This window comes from Acomys russatus, chromosome 1 (assembly GCF_903995435.1).
Source record: "Acomys russatus chromosome 1, mAcoRus1.1, whole genome shotgun sequence".
Classification (NCBI taxonomy): domain Eukaryota; kingdom Metazoa; phylum Chordata; class Mammalia; order Rodentia; family Muridae; genus Acomys; species Acomys russatus.
In genome coordinates this window covers 53,538,569-53,562,117 of record NC_067137.1, presented here as the reverse complement: position 1 = coordinate 53,562,117, position 23,549 = coordinate 53,538,569, and the positions used below count along the sequence as shown (strand labels likewise).

Below are 23,549 nucleotides of genomic sequence, written 5' to 3'. Positions count from 1 at the left end.
GATACCTTTATAGGCACAAGAAGCTTACAGGATACGAAATAGAGTGGACCAGAAAGCCAAAGTCCTTTTGGCACATAATAATCAAAACACCAAGAGTAACAGAACAACAATGATGACGATGACGACTATTTACATTTGCAAGGGAAAAAGAGAAAGTAACAAAAAAGAACTGTTAGAATTACATCTGACTTCTTAATGGAGACTCTGAAAGCTAGAAGGTCCTGGACTGATAAGCTGCAGACTCTAAGAGACCATAGATGCCAGCCCAGAGTAGTATACCCAGCAAACCTCTCAATTACATAGATAGAGAAAATAAGATACTCCATGATAAAACCAAACTTAGAAAATATTTATCTATAAATCCAGCCATACAGAGAGTACTAGAATAAAAACTATAACCTGGGAGGTCAACTACAACCAGGAATATACAGGGAATGAAGAATTCCAGATCAGTAAAATCAAAAGAAGAAAAAATGCACATGTGTGCACGCGTGCACACACACACACACACACACACACACACACACACACACACACACACACACACCACACCACCACCACTATTATCAACATCACCGTCAACAACAGAATAATAGCAATCAAAGAATCACTGGTCGGGCTGGAGAGATGGCTCAATGGTTAAGAGCACTGTCTGCTCTTCCAGAGGTCCTGAGTCCAATTCCTAGCAACCACAGGGTGGTTCATAACCATCTATAATGAGATCTGGTGCCATCTTCTGGAGTACGTGCAGGCAGAATACTGTATATGTAATAAATAAATAAATCTTAAAAACAAAACAAAACAAAATCACTAGTCATAGATATCTCTCAGCATCAATGGTCTCAATTCCCCGATAGAAAGAGTAAGAGAATGGATGCAAAGACAGGAGTCACCCCTTGGTGCATCCAAGAAATACACCTCAACATCAAAGATAGGTTACAAAAAGATATTTCAAGCAAATGAAACTAAGAAACATGCTGGTGTAGCCATTTTAATATCTAACAAAATAGACTTTACAACAAAAGTGATCAATAGAGATGGGGGAAAGGACACTACATAGTCACCAAAGGAAAATAATCCACCAATATGACATTTTAGTTCTTAACATCTATGCCCCAAACAAAAGGTACCCAAGTATGTAAAAGAAACAATACTATAGCTTAAGTCACATATTGACCCTCACACACAGATAGTGGGAGACTTCAATACCCAGCTCTCACCAACATAAAGGTCATCTAGACAAAACTAAATAGGGAAATGCCAGAACTAACAAATGTTACAAACTAAAATGGGTCTGACAGATATTTATAGAACATTTCACCCAAACACAAAAGAATATACCTTCTTCTCTGCACTTTGTGAAACTTTCTCTGAAACTGACCACATACTTGGAAACAAACCAAGTCTTAACAGAAACAAAACAAAAACAAAACAAAAAAAGGAAATAACTCAGTACAGAAAGCTTACAAATTCACAGAAAATGAACAACTCTCTAGAGAATGAAAAAATGAAAAAAGAATCAAGACAGAATTAAGAAAGACATTAAAGACGTTCTAGAACTAAATGAAAATGAATATACATCATAGCAAAACTTTATGAGAATAATGAAAACAGTTCTATAAGGCAAGTTCATAGCACTAAGTACTTATCTAAAAAAACAAAAAACTGGAGATATTGCTGGGTAGTGGTGGCACATGCCTTTAATCCCAGCACTTGGGAGGCAGAGGCAGGTGGATCTCTGTGAGTTTAAGATCAGCCTGGTCTACAGAGTGGGTTCAAGGACAGACAAGGCTACACAACAAAATCCTGCTTTCCAAGAACTCCCTCTCCCTTGCCCCCCAAAATGAAGAGATCTCATATTACCAACTCAACAGCATACCTGAAAAGTCTAGAACAAAAAGAAAAAAAAATCACACAAAAAGGAATAGCTGGTAAAAAAAATAATCGAATTCAGGGCTAAAACCAATAAAACAGAAACAAAGAGAACAGTACACAGAATCAATGAAACAAAAAATTGGTTTTTGAGAAAAATCAACAAGCTAGACAACCCCTTATCAAAACTAACTAAAAAAGAGAGAGAATATCCAAATTAACAAAATCAGAAATGAAAAGGAGAACAACATAAGAACAGATTCCTCCCAAAAAATCCAAACCTGTACTTTATAAAACTCAAAAAAAAAAATAAATAAATAAAAAAAAACAAAACCAAAACCAAAACCCTAAGAGAAATGGCTAATTTTCTCCAAATATACAACTTACCAACGTGAAGTCAGGATCAGATAAACAAGTTGAATAGATGTATAACCACTAGTGGAATAGAAGCAATCATTAAAAGTTTCTCAACCTGGGGATTTGATGGGGAATGGCCTGGGGACAGACAGGTTTAGCAGAGAATTCTACTAGACATTCAAGTTAACACTAATACTCCTCAAATTATTCCACAATAGAAGCAGAAGGAACACTGCTAAATTCATTTGGAGGTCACAGTCACCCTGATACACAAATCACACAAAGACCTAACAAAGAAAGAGAATTACAGAGTAATTTCCCTTATGAACATAGATTCAAAAATAATAAAATACTTGCAAACCAAATCCATGGTCAAATAGGCTTCATCCCAGTGATGCAAGGGTGGTTTGCCACATGTGAATCAAAAAATGTAATTCACCATATAAAAAAACTGAAAGAAAAACCCACATGATCATTTCATTAGATGTAGAAAAAGCCAATGACAAAATCCAACACCCGTTCATGATAACACCCTCCATGATAAAAGTCCTGGAGAGATTAGGGATAGAAGGGACATACCTAAACACAATAGAGGCAGTTTACAGCAAGCCTACAGCTAACGTCAAGTTAAGTGGAGGAAAACAAAACAATCCCACCCACACTGGGAACAAGAAAGGGCTGTCCACTTTTTCCATACCTGTTCAATAGATACAGTGCTTTTAGTACTTTATAGCTAAAGCAATAGAGCAACTGAAGGAGAACAAGGGGATACAAATTGGAAAGGAAGAAGTCAGACAGATGATAATATGCAAAAGTGACCCTAAAATTTCTATGGGGGAACTCCTACAGCTGATTAGCATTTTCAGCAAAGTATAGCTGGATATAAAATTAACTCATAAAAATCAGTAGTCTTCCTATATTCAAATGACAAACTACCCAAGAAAGAAATCAGGGAAACACCTTTCACAATAGTCTCAAATAATACAAAATATGTTGAGTAACTGTAACCAAGTAAGTGAAAGATCTGTATGACAAGAACCTCAAGTCCTTGAGGAAACAAACTGATATCAGAAGATGGAGAGATCCTCCATGCTCATGGATTGGTAGGATTAACATAGTAAAAACTGCCATCTTACCAAAAGCAATATACAGATTCAATGCAATTTCCATCAAAATTCCAATACATTCTTTACAGACCTTGAAAGAATCATTCTCAACTACACACACACACACACACACACACACACACACACACACACACACGATAGATAAAACAATCCTGAATGATAAAAGAACTGTGAAAAGTCTCAATCATTCTTGATCTCAAGTTATACTAGAAAGTTATAGTAATAAAAGCAGCATGGCAGTGTTGTAAAAACAGACATGTTGATCAACAGAACTGAAAAACCAGACATAAATTCACACTTATATGGACAATTGATTTTTGATAAAGAAGCCAGAAATACATCCTGGGAAAAAAGACAACATCTTCAACAAATGGTGCTGGTTAAGCTGCATGTCTGCATGTAGTAGAATACAAACAGGTCCACACATGTCACCCTGCACAAAGACCTAGACATAAAACCAATACACTAAACCTGATAGTGGAGAAAGTGGGGAACAGCCTTGAACACACTGGCATAAAAGAAGACCTCCTGAACCGAAAACCAATAGCACAGGCACTAAGATCAACATTTTGTAAATGGGACCTCATAAAACCAAAAAGCTTCTGTAAGGCACAGGACACCTTCATTTGGATAAAGCAGCAGAATACAGAATGAGGAAAGACTGTTATCAACTCCACATCTGATAGAAAGCTAATATCCAAAATAACACAAAACAACTCAAGAAATGAAGTAACCCTACTTAAATATAGGGCACAGACTTGAACAGATAATTCTCAATAGAGGAAGCTCAAATGGCTCCAAAACACTTTCAAGAAAAGTTCAATATCCTTAGCCATCAGGGAAATGCACATGAAAACTACTTTGAGATTCCATCTAATACCAGTCAAAACAGCTATGATCAATAATATGAGTGACAGCTCATGCTGGTGAGGATTTGGAGAAAGGAGAACACTCCTCCATTGCTGATGGGAGTGGAAACGAGCACAGACCCTATGAAAAGCAGTATGGTAGTTCCTCAGAAAGATGGACTCTATCTACTTCAAGATCCAGCTACACCATTCTTCATCATATACCCAAAGGATGCTTCACCCCACCTCAGGAACACTTGCTCAACCATGTTCATTGCTGCTCTATCCATAATAGCTGGAAATTGGAAATACTGTAGATGTCCCTCAACAGAAGAATAGATAAATAAAACATGGTACATTTAAACATTTACACAGTGGAGTATTACTATGCTGTTAAAAATATGACATCATGAAACTTTTAGGCAAATGAGTGGAACTAGAAAAAAAAACATCAATGTGTGCTTCTTTTTTAAACTTTATTTGTATATGATTGCTTTATCTACCAAAGAGGGCATCAGATCACATTATGGATGGTTGTGAGCCATCATGTGGTTGCTAGGAATTGAACTCAGGACCTCTGGAAGAGCAGGTGGCGCTCTTAACCACTGAGCCATCTCTCCAGCCCCAATGTGTGCTTCTTAAAATGCAAATAATAAATAATAAATAATCTGGTGATTGGAAAAGTAGACTCGAAGTACATATATATCACCTATTACTATTTGTTTAACAAATCCATACAGCAAAACATGTAAATGGATAGATGCTATGAGGCTAGCAGATGGTGACACAGCATTGTGATGTTTTTTGTTTTATTTGATTTGCATATATAGAAATGGTACAACTTAGCTGATTTGTGGTATTAAATTCAAGCTCTTCTGGGCATGTAGCTCAGTATGTAAAAGCACTTGTTCCATAAGCCTGAATATGTGAACTCAGAGTCCCCCAAATCCATATGACAGTTGAAAGGGTGGTATGTGCTTGTAATTGCAGCACTCTTATAGTGAGAGACAAAACAGGAGAATCCCCTAGAATCTCACAGACCAACTAGCCTGGAGTATGCAGTACGGTGACAATAACAAGAGAGAACCAGCCTCCAACAAAGTAGAGGGTGAGGACTGATAGGCAAAGTTATCTTCTGACCTCCCAACATGTGTACCATGGCACATGTGCATTTTCACTTACAAACACCATACACACATAATATATATATCCATACACACACACAGACACACATATATACATATATATGAAAATATATATATGAGCTGAGAAGATGCTCAATGTTCATGAGCACTTTCTGCTATTCTAGAGAACCCAAGTTGGGCTCCCAGTACCCATATCAGGTGCCTCACAAGTGCCTGTAGCTCCCCAACTCCAGGAGATCTGATCCCTGTTCTTGCCTCTGCAGGTACCAGCTCACACAGACACACACACATAAATAATTAAAATATTTTAATTATATTCATATGAACTGTACTCTATATTTGTTAAAATATTTCTAATGCTAGTGTCTTGGTAACAGACAATAGTTCAACCAGAGAACCCCTCCATACTTGAAACCATTTTATGTGATGCAAAACAAAAACAAACAAACAAACCAAACTTAAAAAAATAATGCCTTAGGAAAGATCTCTCTAGTGAGTTGAGAAATAGACTCAGAGTATTACAAGATGTTCTTGCCAGAAACACTGCTCTGAAAGACAAGTACTGGTATCAATAATAAACACCATTCTCTTCTCCTTTCATAATCCCAAATGGCTTCTCTTGTTTCTTCAAGATATATTACATAGACTAAAGACTCAAGAAAATATGCACAGCTTAAAGAAAAAATATAAATTAAATACTAAAAATATTTTGTTTTGAAATCTGTTAGGCAAGAGAATGTTCTGGACTTCTGCATATCTGCATCTCTACTTGTTCCTCATCAGAACCTGGAGCACATCAAGTCACAAACACAAACTCATCCAATTCTTTAAGTGAACCTGGGGTACAGAATTAGGAGCATGCTCTAGCCTCCCATTTCCAGCCTTACGTATCCTCTTTACATCTGTGTAACTTTCTATGTGACATACTCCAATCCCAGCCCTGATATTTACTCCAGCTGTTCCCAGGCTTCTTCTGAGGACATTTTTGTCTTATAGAACCATCTCTTAATACAGCTCCTTTCCCTCAACTAATTGGCTCTTGAGTTACTCTGTCAGCATCCTGGAATTTCTGCTTAGCTCCACTATTGTTATGGCACTGACCACCCTTGAGGACAGATGGCTTTCCTCTGGCTCTACAGGGAGCCGTGGAGAGTCTACTTGTGGGCCAGCCATAATGGTCAGGTTAGTCCCACCAATCCTACTTGGCTACTCCTGCCCACCAGCCCAGGGCACTAAAACCTCAGGATTCAAAGTATGAGGCACATTCATTAGCTTCCTATAGCTAAACTGTATCACACTCAAGTATAAAACATAACCATCAGTAGGAACAATACTGTGAGCACAAAAAATATTTGAAAATATTCTTACAAGAATAGGGAGGGAGAGGAAGGGATGGAGAGAGAGAGAGAGAGAGAGAGAGAGAGAGAGAGAGAGAGAGAGAGAGAGAGACAGACAGATAGAGAGACAGAGAGAGACAGAGACAGAGACAGACAGACAGTATATTTTGTCCATCAAGTAAGGAAATTAAGGCATTCAACTCTTGGTAGCACTTTAATAAAATACAAAGAAATTCTTATCACGTATCTTTTATTGATTTTCAAGGCTTTCAGCATGCATAATTAATATATAATATAAACATTGCACATTTGAAAACCGAAAGTAGGCAACACTTAGAGATATCAGGCACTGCTACATACTTCACATATACATTTCTCTCATAACAATCGAATGATGTAGAATATTGTGACCAAGGCACTTACATGATTTGCCTAATGCTACCGTAATACTTAGGGCCAGCACCAGGATGGGAACAAAGCTTGTACTCATAACAACTACGCAACACTGCCTTTTGCCACTCGGCAGTGAAAACAACGTAAACTTCGGATTGCTTTTTTGACAAATATGGACTGTCTGGTTAGAAAGAAAAAACATCACTGTCTCCAAAAGCTTAATGTATGGCAGACACAATGGCAGCGGGCACCAAGGGGAGTGAGTAACTAAAATGATCTCACAAGGAGTAAGACTTTGAGTCTTACAGTGAAATTGCTAGGGTAAGTTTCAAAACCTGGGGAAGAAAGGAGATTGTGGGAGCTGGCGGTTAGGCAGGCCAAACAGACAAGAGCAGAGGGAGAGGCACATGGGCCTGTAACAAAACAAAAGATTTTCATTTGATGGCAAGGACTCTAGGAGAGAAATAGAATTTGGTTATAGAGATACATAGAAAAATATTCTAGAAGGTAGGTTTTAGGATAGGGGCAGATGACAGATATATAGAAAAAAATGTTCTAGAAGGTAGGTTATAGGATAGGGGCAGATGATAGATGACCCTTTTAGCCCAAAAGGCTATACACTGTCCTTCTAGGAGATGCAGAGTTCAGAGTTCTCTCATTAGAGAGTGAGGATAATAGTTAGCTCTCTTCTGTAATGCATGAAATGTACAGACATTGCCCGGTCAGGTAGGAGAAGAGCCTATACTGAGAGATGATTGTCTAACCAGAGTGTGAACAGAAGAAAGCAAACAGGAAGCACCAGCCACCACTTTAGAAAAGGCTAAGAATAGGTCAGTCTATAAAGTGAGGTCAGTAGAGCTGGTTACTGAACTGGAAATGCGTCAGAGTCAGATGGTAGGGGGCGGGTTCCTATGTCTGCAAATCTGAGTAGAGCAGTACAGTCAGGGGGCTGGCTTTTCCTTACAGTGAAGTTTAGTTGCACCCTAAAAGTGTGGATTATTGCAACCTATACTGGGCTTTGGCAGAAGTCATGTTTTCATCTTCTAACTCCAAGTAGGAGTGGAGCAAGACAGTGTGGATGCAAGGATGAGACGCTAGCCTCATTGGCAAATGTGTGCTGTTGTGGGACACACCGACGCAGCCAATATACAACCCATGTTCTGAAGGACAGCCAAGGGCAGATCTGTTAGCGAAGACTTTACCTAGCTGTTCTTTTACGGAAACAAAGCTTCCGGAGTCTGCTACTAGACTGGGGGAACAAAACCATGCTGCTGGCATAGTAATAGTCTGCGAGCCACACAAATCGTCTTAAAACATGTTAATTTATTATTAGGATAGAGATGAGAATTAGTTTTTTGACCACATTTGGGTCAGAAGTCTGATCTTATGAGAGAGAGCGGGTCCTTGGCACTCTTAAGCATCTGAAGTAGCACAGGTGGCCTCTATCTTTAAGACTATACTTCCTGCTTACATTGCAAACCAGTTGGTTTAACTGTCGTAAACAGGGCCTTATGTCCTGGGCTACCTGTTGACCATGGCCTAAGATATGTGGCTACAAACCACAGTAGTCAGTCCTGAAAGTCTTCCAGAATGGCAGCATCTGTAAATACGTAAGACTTGTGGCGGGGAGATCCACACGTATAATTTATTCAGAGAAAATTTTGCCAATGCATTCCCAGTATGTTAATCAGATTAAGGGTCTAGAGTTTAGGATTGCAGAGAATTGAATTGAAACTATGGAAAGGGAGTCAACTTGAAATTCTGTAATACCAGCTAATGAAAACCATATTTAAGTAATTTTAAATGACAAAATATCTTCTTGTGGAGACTTTTTCAACAGGATCAGTCACTGCTTATATCATTACTATACCTATCACATCTCTAATATTTTCCCATATTTCAATTCAGTATTAAAAATACAACCAGGAAAGCAGCACTGGCCCTGTTTTGAAGGCCTCACATAACAGGCCACTGTATGCACAGTCAATACTGGTGTCAACGCTGTGATAAAGACCACTGAATACCAGCTGTGCTGGGACAGGAAGGAATGCTTTATTGAGAAACGGGAGTTTAGGTGCAACTGTAAAGCAATAAGAAGGTTACAAATCAGGCATGGGATGGAAAAAGCAATGCAGATGAGATCAAGAGGCGGTGGAGGGAGGCATATGCAGGAACAACTGAAAGAGATCTTAATACCATGTGGGCTCTGGGTGGAGCCAGGAACAGCCAAACATTGGTGGAGAATTTACTGTGAAACTCACAAAAACCTTTCTGTTAACAGTACTGTATTGCCTAGCTAGATTTACTGTTAAAGTGGTATCGTTTATGTAACTGGTTATAATGTAAGGAGACTTGGGCGAACAGTATATGGATATATTCCCACTCTTTTGTGACTCTAAAACAACTGCTAAAAAGACAAGTAGATGCATCATAGTGTGGCTGGACCATGGAACCCAGGCATCTTAAAGAAGAAGAAGAAGATCTCAGTAGCTAGGCAGAGTTGAACGTGACTGTAATGTCTGCTTCTTGAGAGGCTGTGGCAAGAAGAATGCGTTTTGAGGTCAACCTAAGGCAGCTTAGCAAGATCCTTTCCAAATGTAAAAGGGGAAGCTAGTGGTAGAGCTCATGGTACAGTGATTGCTCAGAAAAGAGGACCTTTAACCCCTAGGGTCTGTAGCCCCTGAGTGAGCAGCAGATGTGGTGGAAGCACATGTTACTGGTGATAACTTGACCAACTGTTGAGCCTGAGGAGAGAGATGGCGAGTGAAGACCCATTTTTACATGAGATGGGAAGGGAAGAGGAAAACTGTGCCTTCCTAAAGAACGGAGAAAAATGCTGTGCTATGTTTACATCCTGAACGAACAGCACTAGAACAGGAAAAAGTCATAGAGCAGGAGGAAGAGAGGACACAGGAAGAAAGGCCTGACGCAGGAGGTGGAATTGGCTTTGCAGAGAAGGCACCTTGCCTCATCCTTGAAGACAGGAAGCAGGAAGAACAAAAGGAGTGCAGATAAGGGTTCAGGTGGCGGGGCGAGGACACAGGAAGTTAGGGGAGCTCCTGTCAGGCATCTTTTGTTTTCTCCAGTAGGCAAAAAGGAACTGTGGGCTGGTGACCCTCACCAACAGGAGGAGTATTTTGGAGAAAATTCCGTGCTTGTTTAATTGATACATTTTATTCTGTATTTCATTTTGTGACTATTTTCAAATAATTTCTGTGAAGTTCCTGCTTTCTGAATTTTCATGTTATGTCTGTATCAGGTTGTCATAACAAAGCACAGATAAAAACAAAAAGTGATGTTTAACTTAACAACTTATTAACTTATTTCCTCTGAGGATATATAAAGATTTATAAAATGTTCATATCTGAAGTACTTACAAAACTACTTTGGTTTATTTAATCCCCTCACAATAGAAAGGACTTTGAGATTAACACCCATATTCATGCAAATCAATTTATTTGTAAATTAAGATGAATAGTAAGTCATTTAAAAAATATGTTACAGGGTTGAGAAGCTCAGTGGTCCAGCACTGTCTTTACAGGTGCCTAACCTGTAAGAAACAGATTTTACACACATACACCATATATATATGTGTGTATATAAACATATATGTGTACATAAACATATATATATAATATATAGGTACATATATGTGTCTATGTAATGTGACATAGAAGACAGAGAACTGAAAAATAATGCTTACAGGATGACAGTTTTCTTGTTTATAACCCCCTCTTTTTTTCTTTAAACATAGGACCTTACCATGTAGACTAGGATGACCTTGAACTCAGAAATTTGCCTGCCATCTGCCTTCTGATTGCAGGAATTAAAGATATATACCATGCCTAGCCTACAACCTTATTTTCAAGGGAGTTCTTTTTCAGTTTTTTCCATCACTTTTCTAAAGTTAGAAGACAAGCAGTACATAATTGTGTCCTGCTTTTGACAACCTATCACCAATAGGGATCATTGGTACCTTATGCACGATGAGCTCATGTGTGCCATCTGGAAGAGTCCTCCCATCCTCTTGCATCAGGGGCACAAAAGAGAAACCGAACAACTTCTTCTCTCCTTTCTCCTTTGCTGTAAAGGAGAATAATGGCTTGCTTACTGAAGTACATGTTCATCTTATATACAAAGCATGAGCAGCAACAACTGTAGCCCTGTGCCATGCACATGCCAGGCCCTCACACAATGGAGAGCAGTTTTTGTGGTAGATACCTACAGTATACTCACACCTCCTAAACTTTAGGTTACATTCACTGCCCAGATGTTTTCACAGGATTAGATATCTGAAATTATGTTCTAAAAAATTGTCTGGAGTGCCTTTTTCTCCTCACCTCTTCTACCAGGGGCAGAATTCTCACCGGTTTATTTATTTATATTTCAAACAGTATCTGGATCTCAACAAATAAATGCTTAGTGAAAAGAAGGATGGTTGTGAGGAGCAGTGCTTTGTCAGTGGGCCTCTAAGAGAGACCGGTCAAGCTCTACCCTGGTCCGTGTGTGAGGACAGCCACTTGGAAAGCTGCTTCCTAGACCTCTGCCAAGGCTCCTGTGGGCTGCCATCTCCTGCGGGCTGACTATAGCACTCTGCAAACCAGAGATGAGGCGGGGACTTTGCAGAGAGCAGACACCTAATTAAGGACAACTTTGATGCTGAGTGTTTGCGCCGTTATTTATAGGAAAGGAAATGGAGATCAAGCAGCTTGTTCTAGATCTTTCAAGCTATCCCAGTCCTCCTATCAGGCAGCTTTTCTCCCAGAACAGAGCAAGTGCTAAAAAGTGTTCAGTTCAGCAGCATTCCTCTCTGGTATGTGGATATGTGAGTAGTAAAGGAGGTTCCAGCAGGAGCCTCTGATAACTGAAGTGTCGTTCTTTCCCATATAATCACGGTAGTGGACCATCACACTTGCTCTGAACAGCTCAGCTGAGACACAGTGAGACCTGAGTGGAGAAGTCCGATGTCCAGGGAATCCCACACATTGGTTAAGGGCTTGAGCTGTACACTCTTCCCTAACAGCTGTGCCCAACACTGGATAGAGGGAGCGTGGGGCCTGTAACAGGAGGCCGTCCCTGGATGTGTGAACTCACTAAATGTGTGCTTCAAAAGAAGAAGACTTTCTTTCAAATTAATCAGTTTTAAGTCTAGAGAGAAGGTGGAAATAGACTGATGTTTCTAAAAGCCAGTAAAGTAACAGTAGAAGCACCTAGAACGAGGTTTCTCCCACAGCAGTGCAGCAATTTTCGATGCTTGAATTTTATGCAGCTGTCTTTTATGTAGTTTCTAATGTTCAGTTAAAAACAAAGAGAAAATCAGGGGCTGGAGAGATGGTTCAGTGGTTAAGAGTCCTGACTGTTCTGGAGGGTTCAATTCCCAGCATCCACATGGCAGCTCACAACTGTCTGCAACTCCAGGATCTAACACCCTCTCGCAGACAAATATGCAAGTAAAACACCAATGCAAATAAAATAAAATGAAATAAAAAGTTTTTCCATTTACACCTATAATTCAATTTGAGTTGGCGTCTTTTTCTATGTTTTTGAAGCATATAAGGTCTGTGGCTAGATTCTGACTTACCCAAGGCTACCCAGATGTGACTTACCCAAGGCTACCCAGATGTGACTTACCCAAGGCTACCCAGATGTGACTTACCCAAGGCTACCCAGATGTGACTTACCCAAGGCTACCCAGATGTGACTTACCCAAGGCTACCCAGATGTGACTTACCCAAGGCTACCCAGATGTGACTTACCCAAGGCTACCCAGATGTGCCAGCACCACTTGTTCAACAGCCTCTCTAGTTCTATGGACTTGACTTTGCTTCTTCATTAAAGATCTTCTGTCTAACTTGCATCCTTCTAGATTTGGGCTCTCTAGTCTGTCTCATTGATATTTTGCCTAGTCTTTCATAATAGCATGTTGTGTTGATTATTGTAATTTATCTAGGACTTACTGTATACTCCAGAATGACTTTGACCTCCTTATCCTACCATCTCTACTTTCCAAGTGCTGAAATTAGAGGCTTGTGCCACCGCCTGCTATATATGGCGCCAGGTATTGAACTCGGGGCTTTGTACATACTAGGCAAGCACTCTACAAACTGAGATACACCCCAACCCCAACGTGCTTTATAGTCAGTCTTAAAGTCATGCCATGTCATTCCTCCAACTTCGTCTATCTTCTATTTTATATTGACTATGTTGGATCTTTTGCTTGTTCATATCAACTTTAGAATCTGGTTTGTTTTGTTTTGTTCATTTAAATATAGTGGTGAGCTTTTTGTTATTGTTTTGTTTTCTTTTTTCACTAGGAGTGCACTGGACCTACAGATTCAGTTAGGAAGACCTGACATCTTGACAATACTGAGCTGTTCACCCCACAGACACGACTCCACTGTAGAGGCTCTCAAATGATTCGTGTGTATTCATTGATTCCTTTTCCTTGTCCTCCTTCTCACTCTTAAACTTACATTCATCACCAGAAATCCACCCAAGGTGCTCATCAGGTCCAGTGACTTCTTGGGTATTAAATAAAACAGTAATTTCTCTGTCTTCATCTTATGTGTCATTAACAGCTAAGATATCATCTGCCCAATTCTCTCTTGGAATAACTACTTCTCCTTTAGCCACTTGGACCCCTTGACTGCCCTTCAACCTTCTGGCTGGTCCTTCTTACTGTCATCGGATAGCTCTTCTTTTTCCCAGTGGTGAATGTGCCCTAGAGATCCGTTCTTGGACTTCCCTCTGCTATCAAACTTGCTACACAGGGATGTCACCCAGTCTCTTGACTTGAAAAAGAGCATAATGGATGCTGTGCAGGAGCTGACTCTGCTGGATCACACCAGCTGGAACAGGCGTCTTTGCCATAGTCAGCATTCCATAGAGTCCTGTTAGTGCTTAAAAGCTGGAAGAAGAAGAACAGTACCACAGTACAGACCAGGGCTAACCCTGCCCCAAGTACTGCTTATTAAATGTTCACAGCAGACCACTAGCCCGTATGTAGGTTCTCAGCCCCGGCCTCATTTGTTTCGTACCAACACCTGGGCTGTGTAGTGGATGCCAAATTTTTAAGATACAAAGTTTAGTGTCTGCCACCCACCCCCAAGCAGTTGGCTCCTCCTGTCTTCCACTTGATTAAATGAACATTTCAATCTCAGGATCAAATACTGGAGGTCATCCTTGGCTTTCCCCTTCTTCCACATCTAATCCATCAATGAGCTATACCAATCAAATTGCCATCCTCTTGCTGCAGAGTACCTTAATCTCTTATTTAGTACAAGAACTGCAAAGCGCCCCTCTCCCCCAGCAGCCTTCCTATATCCGAATGGCCTATCTGTGGTCTCTTATCTACACAGCATCCAGGCCCTCCCTCAAATCAGCTCCCCTTCTCAAACAAAATCCACAGACCTCACACAAAAGCCATTATAAGGCCTGGTTCCCTTGTTACCACTCCAGTGTCTTAATATTCTTTGAAAATGCGAAGCACACTTCAGCTTCATGCCTTTTGTATTTACTGTTCTCCTTGCCTGAAATAGTCTCTCCTTGGATAAATCAAGGTTCAGCCCTTCAGTTCTTTTAGTTTCTTCCCGTTGTATCTCTTAGCGAGTCTTGTTGCTGGCTGTTCTATGTATGCTAAGTGGCGGCAGCACAGTACCATCACTTTCTAGCCCTTTCCATCTTCTTGGCTGCACTAGTGGTTCACTCTCTACTACTTATCAGTCCTCCCCAGTGTGCAGGGAGGAGCATGTTCCGAGATGCCTAGTGGCTGCCTGAACTATAGAGAGTATTAAATCCTATACATCTCTCAGTTTTCCCTATGCATATGGGCCCATGACAATCTTTATAGTTTAGCACAGTAATATATTATCAGCAGAGAAATAGATGTTATCAACTTCCATATGTGATTTTTTTTTTCTTGCTAAGTTCAGAATTTCTAATTTTCACATAGAAGAAGTAACTTATTAGTACTTTTTGACATAGACGAGACACCAGCATCACTGTTCTTCCATCAGTAAGTGAAATAAAGGTCAACTGAATCCAAGCACTGTGGTATAGTGACTGACAGGTGGGTATTGTACACAGCACAGATACATAGGACAAAGAAAGGACTTCTAACTCAGGTTGGACAGAGTGGAGTAGCACTCCAAGCTACTCGGAGTGCTATGTAATTTAAAACTTTAGGATGGCTTATTCTGGAATGTTCTTTTTAATATTTGATCAGAACTAACTGAAAGCCTGGGAAACAAGCCTGCAGGTAAAGGGAGAGCACAGTCTTATGCACTTATCATTCATCTGTCTGCTCTCCCTCTCCCAGCGAATGCTCTGTGAAAGAAGGAACCTTCTGGGTCCTAGGACGTGGTTCTAGCATGCAGTAAAGTGGTTAGTACATAGTAGGTGTTCAGTTTTATGGATAAATAATTTGTTCTATGAATAAATAATATTATTTAGTGAATATACATACACAGGAATATGTAGAAGCTCTGTGTGATAAAATGACTTCACTGTACATTGGCCTTCTGTGGGATTATGGGAAATCTGTTTTCTTTTTTCCTGTGGCAAGTTCTTCTGAGTTAAAACAACAACAAAACAAAACTGAACCATGTTCTAAGTACAAGGCTGAGAGGGCGGAAACTGAACAGATTTTATTTAAGCACAGCCTTTGCTCTGCTTCCTAAGTTGTGCAGTACAGTGCTTTCTGAATGTTCCTTTTTGTTTTCTCCTTATTTCTCCCTACCATTTTCTTATTTTGGAAGTCAAAGCAAATGTCAGGTCCAAGTAAGAAGTATAAGAAAGGCTAGCAGATAGCGTCACACAGCAGCCCCACCTCAAGTCCTTTACCTGGGGCTCCCTGGGAACTGAGGACAGGAAGAACCTGCTGCTCATTTCCCTGCATTGTTTTGTTTTGTTGGTTTTTCAAGACAGGGTTTGTTTGTTTGCTGTCCTGGAACTAGCTCTGTAGGCCAGGCTGGCCTTGAACTCACATCGATCAGCCTGCCTCTGCCTCCTAAGTGCTGGGATCAAAGGTGTGCGCCACCACTTCCAGGCTCCCCTTGTATTGTTAAACACCCTCATAAGCCTGATTTATAAAGACTGCTTGGCCAATTTTGAAAAATACTCCCTAGCTCTGATGACAGGTACAGTCCTTCTGCCTGATGCTCGGGTGAACTGCATATTGCAGTTGTGATAATGTCATTCTCCTCTGTCTCTTGCTCAATATTCTTCTCCCAAAGCAAGATTCTCTAGAACCTTGCCAGTCACTCCTCTGGGAGGGCCTACATTTCAGAGGCATAGGAAGTGTCAGAAGACCCCTGGCCTAGAGCCGGATGAGGCAGAAAACTGGCTTGAAAAGGTAGTGAAAATAGAGCAAAAGAATTGAAATATAACTGACCAATAATGTCCCCAAAGACAAGATGAGTTTAAATCTGTAAAATTAGGTAATTATTTTATCCCATTTCAACATCATCCAGAACTGCACAGTGATGCAGACCTGCACAGATGAATACAGACCTGAGCTTCGCCAATGCTTTCCTGGTAGCTTCCAGGGGAGCTTCTTGGAGCTGAGTCAGCTTCCTGGTAATGCCAGGAGGTCAGGATAGGCCAAGCCCACCCGACAACTGTAGTTTTTCTAATGCTGTGTCTACTCCTCCTGTTGAGATTTTCTAAGTTGTAAGTGATGAGCTAGATGTTTTAATAAGACTCCAGGGGCTTCCTGTGTTTTTTGATGTTTTTCTTTCTTTTCTGTTTTTCCGCAGCTTCTCTAGGAGTCAGCCCCCTCACTTCCAGGGCTCCTACTGCTTGCCTTCCTCCCTCCTTTGTCAGCCTTTCTGTAGATCTGCCCACAAATAAGCACAGGACCCACCCCTAGCCCCCAGGCTGCTGGGCCCACCCCCACACTTACTGGAACAATGCCGGAACTCAAAGCGAATGTGCGAGCCCCTGAATTTATCCACAGGAATAGGAAGTTTCAGCAGCTCCGACCACCTGGGACTGTTGTTATGATAAAGCACAAAGGAGTGGTACTCACTAGCTGGTGGCTCTCCAGAGCCAAAGGAGATAAAATCCTAATAAAGAAACAGGTAAATCAAATTCAGCTTCATTTGGACACTCCTGCAAGAGCCAGGTCATTCGCTACTGACTGCCTGCTCCCTAACAGCATTTCACACATTACCTATTACCTCTCTTTGCTGTGCTGTTTCTATACTTGTTCTATCTAGTGAGGAGGCCTGGTCTCCAAGGCCTACCGTACCAAGGGAGGGATGTGATCTGAGAATTCAACTCTGGGAAACCAACAGCCCAGGCACTGAGTGAGGTTGGAGCCTCTTCAGCAATCCAGGGGGACTGACTTTCCAGTGCCACAACAGGGTTCTCTACCTGTGGGTTGCAGGACCCATTCAAGGGACTGTCTAATACCATCAGAAATTACACATAATATTCATATTATGATTCATAACAGTAATAAATTTAGAGTTATGAAGTAGCAATGAAAATAATTTTATGGTTGGGGGTTGCCACAACATGAGGAACTGTATTAAAGAGTCTCAGCTTTAGGAGGGTTGAGAACTACTACTGTTTTCAAAGAACTTCTCTGCCAAGCTGTGTTCACAGAAAACACTTCTTCCAGAAGAGGGTCTGTTATTGCTTTCTCAAGCTACAAGTAGTACCAAAATCCACTTTGGCTAAAAAAAAATAAATAAAAATTATAGAACTACACATGATAGGGTTTTTTGTTTTTGTTTTTGTTTTTTTGTTTTTTTTGCTGCTGTTATGTTGTTTTATTTTTCCCCCAATTGCCAGAGCAAAGAAACTAATAAAAAATTAAAAGCTACTTAAATAATGTACTTAAAAATGATTGCTGTAGTAAAATTATTGATATATATAGTGAAATGTAAATACCTTTTGGTTTTCTAATTTCTTTTCTGTGAAGGATTTAGTGAACTTTTAAAAAAGAAAAGAAAGCTAAACTGGGTTAGGAAAACACTGCAACTCAAGAGTTAGATGATCATAATTAGAGATGAAGCCAAAGCAAGTGTTAATTGTCACCCCTAAGGCCATCCAGAAGCCACATACCTTTAAGGGCTGCCCATTACTATCCACAATGAACATTGTAACTTCCACATTTCTGGCCACACTCTTCCCTCCTTTCTCAAATTCTCCCCTTTCTACGGTGATGTACAAGTCGTTCCTCATTTCACCTATTGAAAAGTAAAAGTAATATCATGTTACAGATATTAGGACATGTAACACACTACCAAGAGAAACTTTATAAAAATATGTGGTTATTGTTAGGTTACACATATAAAAAACCTTAAGGCATTCACACTTTTATAAAATGGTCTCTTCCCTCTCTGCCAATACGTACTGGGGGAGGACCCAAGCTAGCCTCTGTGAATCTCATACTGCAGTACAGCAGCTGTGCATTTAGGGGACATATGGGGTGGCCGAGTAAGAGGTAACAGTCTCACTATTTCCCAGTATTTCCTTAATTTCATTTATTAGGTGTGATCACAAAATGACAGCCTAGCAGCGATAGCTCGAGGTGCCTGTGTTATTATTTTATCGTCACACAGCTCTTCAGAGAGAAGAAATGCCTAAATGGAATGAAATGGCAGGACCTGCAAAGAGTACAATTACAACATAGATCTTTTCCAAAATTCATGGACAAAATGATCTCACTGCTGGAAGAATGCAGATGACTGCGTTGTGAACAGATGTAGAATAGCTCAGCCACACAAATAAAGTCGACTTATTATTTCATACCATCAAACTGTAAGTCAAATGAGAAAAAGCCTAGCTTCCAACTCTCTCAAGAGAAACAAAAATCATCTGTCTTTTTACCTTACTGATTTATACAATGTGAGTGTCTTTTAACATTACCCCTTTCTTATTATTCCAAGAAACAAGGACGAAAGCCAACTAACAAACTTAGAAGAAAAGGACAAATCAGAAGGCAATTTGTCATTACTGGAGACAGTGATGGGTAGTAAGACTGGCATCTCAGCTTATTTAAAGGACTTTTAAGCATTTGATGACTCAAAGTAATAATTGTCTTTTTTATAATTTATTTTTATTGTATGTGCATTGGTGCTTTGCTTGTATGTATGTCTGTATGAGGGTTTCAGATATTAGAGTTACACAGTTGTGAGCTGCCATATGGGTGCTGGGAATTGAACCTGGGTTCTCTGGAAGAGCATTCTGTGCTCTTAACTGTTGAGCCATCTCAACCCCTGTAATATTGACTTTTAGTTAAACAAACAAATAAACTTCCTATAAAGAAACAAATCATCAGAAGGAAAATAGTCACACACATAGCCACAGCTACAAGTTTTATAAAGCTTCCTAGTTAAAGCTTTTACAAAAACTCCCAGCTCTCCAATACCAGGGGGCAAGGAACATGTCTGGTCACCTTCTTCCACAAAGACGATGCTTATGGTAGTCTCCTTGCTGAGTAGGACATAGACAGGTATAAAACAGATGAGCTGTGTAAGGTCTAAGAAGCATTAAACCTTAACTGCCTTTTAAAAGAGTACATAAAACATACATTAGTGGAACAGTTGACAGAGAGGTGTCATGAATTTTGGAATTCTCACACAGCTCATAAAACCCAACTTCAGAAAACAATGACTTTATCAATACTGGAGAAAAGCAATGTATTTCAACACATTTAAGCGTATTTCATCTGAGTACTTGGGATGAGGAAGCACATAGATCTCTGTGAGCTCAAGACCAGGCTGGTCTACATGGCAAGTTCTGGACCAGCTAAAGTGACATAGTGGGATTCTGTCCCACCTACCCACCCAAATTATATTCTTTCAAAGTTTTTTTTAATTTTATTTTAACTGCTTCTATGCTTTCCAATTTCCAGACAGTGGCTTGAAAATTACACAAATTTGCTGGCTCTTTCAGAGCTGATCTCATCACAATGAAGTGTCCCTTTGTATGCACCAGAGGTTGGTTCCAGGGACCCTTACAGGTACTAAAAGCCACAAATATTCAAGTTCCTTATATAAACCAGTATAATTATTTGTGTCGAACTGACATTCATCTTCAAGTCTGTGTCAGTTCCACCCAATGCCATGTAAATAGTTGCTGTACTGCACTGTTTAGAGGATAATAAATAACAAAGAAAAATTTAGGCCATATTGAATGTTTTCAAGCCTAAGTTTACAGAATCTGAGGAATTGTGTACACACACACACACACACACACACACACACACACACACACTTTATACACAAAAACTCCCTTAATGATATTTATTTTAGAAATTATATCACAGAGTCAGCAACAAATGAACCAACTTTTTGTCTGAATAGAGACTTAACAGGAGCTGGGATGCTAGTAAGGATTGCTGAACACGTTTGTTCAGTGAGCTATGTGGAAGGCCATTTTTTGACAACAATTTTCCCACTAACAGAATTGGCAAATGACATAAGAACATTCAAACCAAGACACTTTAAAGATGTTAGCTAACAATTTTCTCGCTCCATGGAGTAGGTAATACACCTCAGCGGCTATAAACCACACTCTGATTGACAGGAAGTCTAGCCACAGGGGTTTTTACCTTGAGAATTTCTCATATTGGAGTGATCAGTCTTTCTAATCCACAAAAGGATTTACTATCCTGTAAAAAATGACTCAGTAGTCTTTGCTCTCTTCTACTGGAAGGCCCCAGCCACTCCAACTTCAGCAAGGCAAGAGGGGTGAGAGAGGTTTGAGGGTTCCTTGCATGACCATAAGGGAGGCTCAAATGATGGAAGGCCAGGGGACCCATTGTCAGTACCACACAATTCTCTTTCCACTATTTGCAAAGCTTTTTGAGCACTTCCTATGTACAGATACACTATCCTAGACCCAGTGAACGACACAGTGAACAGAGCAGAAGTTCCATATTTAGTGAGTTGGGTCTTTGTGTGTTATGCTGTATGTGGTGTGTTCATGTATTCGTCTGTGTGTACATGCATGGCAGCCAGACAGATGTTAGGCGTCTTCCTCTTTTACCCTCCACCTTACTTTTTGAGATTGAAGTCCAACTGTCTATGGATGACTGGCCAGCAAGTCCTCCCGTGTCCACAGCCCCATGCTGGAATTACAGATGCATGTCAACAAGCCTAGTTTTTATGTGGGTGCTGGGGGCCTGAATTCCACTCCTTAGTTTTTGTCCCACTGAGCCATTTCCCTAGTCCTCATGAGTCAGATCTTTAATAATAAGCCAAATGTGAAGCATATTTCCTGATGTATAGTGTTATGGATAAAAGAAAGAAGGCAAAAAAGAGAGGTAGACTTTGGGAACAGAGGAGGAGTGAGAACAGAGAGGCCCTGGTGAGAAGATCAGAAAGGAGTGGTATATTTCAACAAAGGAGCAAGGTAATAAAAGATATTCGATCCTTGAGTCAATTCTTGAAGCCAAATGAATGAAATCTGGATTCTTCTATCTCTTTTCTACAAAAGAAAAGCTTGAATTCAAATATGTCTAAGGCCTTTAGGGTCCTAAGACAATCAGAATAAGAAGATCAAGGCTCTAGCTTCCTTTCTAACACTGTTACTCTGTGACCTGAGTCTAGATAGGACACTATGAACCCCAGAATTCCAGGGGTTCATAGTGTCCCAGACTCTGGTTCCTATATTACTAAGATAGTGGTGAAGTAAAGGCAGAGGGGAAGAGAAGAAAGATGTTAGACAGGACGCTTTAAAACCTCAATTTTACTACTATTATTTGTGAGGGTACATGACATGCTGCACGTGTGGCATTCAGAGGTCAATCTTTTGGATGAATTCTGTCCTCCTAGCTTTACACTGATGCTAAGGATGGGGTTCAGGACATTAGCCTTTATGTAAGCACTTTTACCCCCTGAGCCATCTTTTTTGTTTTTCAAGACAGGGTTTCTCTGTGTAATAGCTCTGGCTGTCCTGGACTCACTTTGCAGACCAGACTTGCCTTGAACTCACAGAGATCCGCCTGCTTCTGCCTCCCAAGTACTGGGATTAAAGGTATGCACTACCATGCCTGGCTTGCCCAAGCCATCTTGCTGGCCCTATGATGCCTTTGTTATGATACTGTTTCTATGACTTCTAAAAGAACTTCTAGAATAGAGTATATTCAGACACAGCAGACCAAACTGGTCAAAATTCCTGCATAAATGGGGCTTCCTCCTGTTTTGTTGGAGGAGCTGTCAGCTGCTGATGGCTGCTCAGAGAGGAAGTGTCATTTTTCCTTTGGGGCTGTGGTTCCTGGTAGGTTGTTCATGCCCCAGTGGATTACCCCACTCCCATGTGCATATGGGCAACAAGAACTGGATTTTGGGGCTTATTAATTAAGAAATAAAAACAGAACATGAAGATTGGAGGGGAGTGAAGTAGAAACACTAGAGGGAGTAAGAGGAAAGTGGTAGTGGATAGATATGATCAATATATGTTACATAAATGTTAAACACTTTCAAAGAACAAAAAAAACCCCTGCTTCCTAAAAAGGAAAAACTGCATGCATGTGCTTTAATATTCTGCTCCTTAACCGTTAGCATTCCTGTAACAGCCTCCTCCCATTTTTTGCAAACCCTGTAGATTAAGCATGATTTCTTTGCAAAGAGAACACACGATGAGAAGAGCATTTCTTTGGGTGGCATTCTACATATGCCTCCTTCCAGGAATTCTGCAGCTTGCTATGTTCCAATACCACAAGGTGCCATGTTTTGCCAAAATATGCAGGAGAAAGTTGAAGCGAGTGCTAATTAAAATCAATGTACTTGAAGACTCCAAAGAAAACTAATAAGCCCAACTGGTGCTAGAAAAGCATCTTGGGTAATCATGAGACAAACTGTAAAGTATGAGATGGAGTCACAGTGCCAGTGAGAGGAGCTATTCTTGTGACAGTGTTTATTAAGATCTCATAGCTCTCAGATTTATTGCTGTGTAAATTTAACACGTAGGACACTCTCTTCTCTTTAGCAGGCCTGCTGGCTAGGGAGCCTGCACACACCTAAAGATTTTTCAAATTATTGTAGGCAAGATAAAGATAAGGTCACATTAGTAGGAACAAAGCAAAAGCACTTCAGTGGATGGATAACCAACCGGAAGTCAACAGGAAGACTGGTGACCTAAGTGAGCAAGGTCTCTGTCATAGGCTACTGTCCTTGGCACTGTCTTGTGACTGCTCTGGACACTGGCACAAAATGCATGCAGACTTCATCCTGAAACCACTGTGCAGAGTCACGGCAGGACCAGCCCAACTCTTTCTCTGAGCATTTAAAGTTTAGGGAATTAGAGAAAAAATTCTCTTGGTTAAGAAGAAAAAAATATACAAATGACTTAGAATTTTCCACACACACTAAAATAACTGATGACATAGGCCAGAACACTGAACGTCTCTAATTGGAAAACCAAAAGCTTTTGAACACCAACATACCATTCAGAGTCAAAGATACCAGGGCATTCCAGATGTTTATTGTAGGGATGAGAAAACCTGTATGTTTC

The 23,549-nt window shown here is 40.3% G+C and overlaps 1 protein-coding gene across 4 annotated transcripts in view; it reads right to left on the bottom strand.

Moving 5' to 3' along the window:
- Dock4 (dedicator of cytokinesis 4) overlaps positions 1 to 23,549 on the bottom strand; it is a 415,077-nt gene that overhangs the window by 135,393 nt on the left and 256,135 nt on the right. For all 4 annotated transcript variants that reach the window (XM_051145099.1, XM_051145092.1, XM_051145105.1 and 1 more), the window contains exons 14-16: positions 18,150 to 18,274; positions 16,981 to 17,143; positions 11,056 to 11,162 (exon numbers count right to left, since the gene is read on the bottom strand). In XM_051145099.1, coding sequence (XP_051001056.1) covers positions 11,056 to 11,162; positions 16,981 to 17,143; positions 18,150 to 18,274 — 395 coding nt within the window. The remainder of the gene's footprint in view (positions 1 to 11,055; positions 11,163 to 16,980; positions 17,144 to 18,149; positions 18,275 to 23,549) is intronic.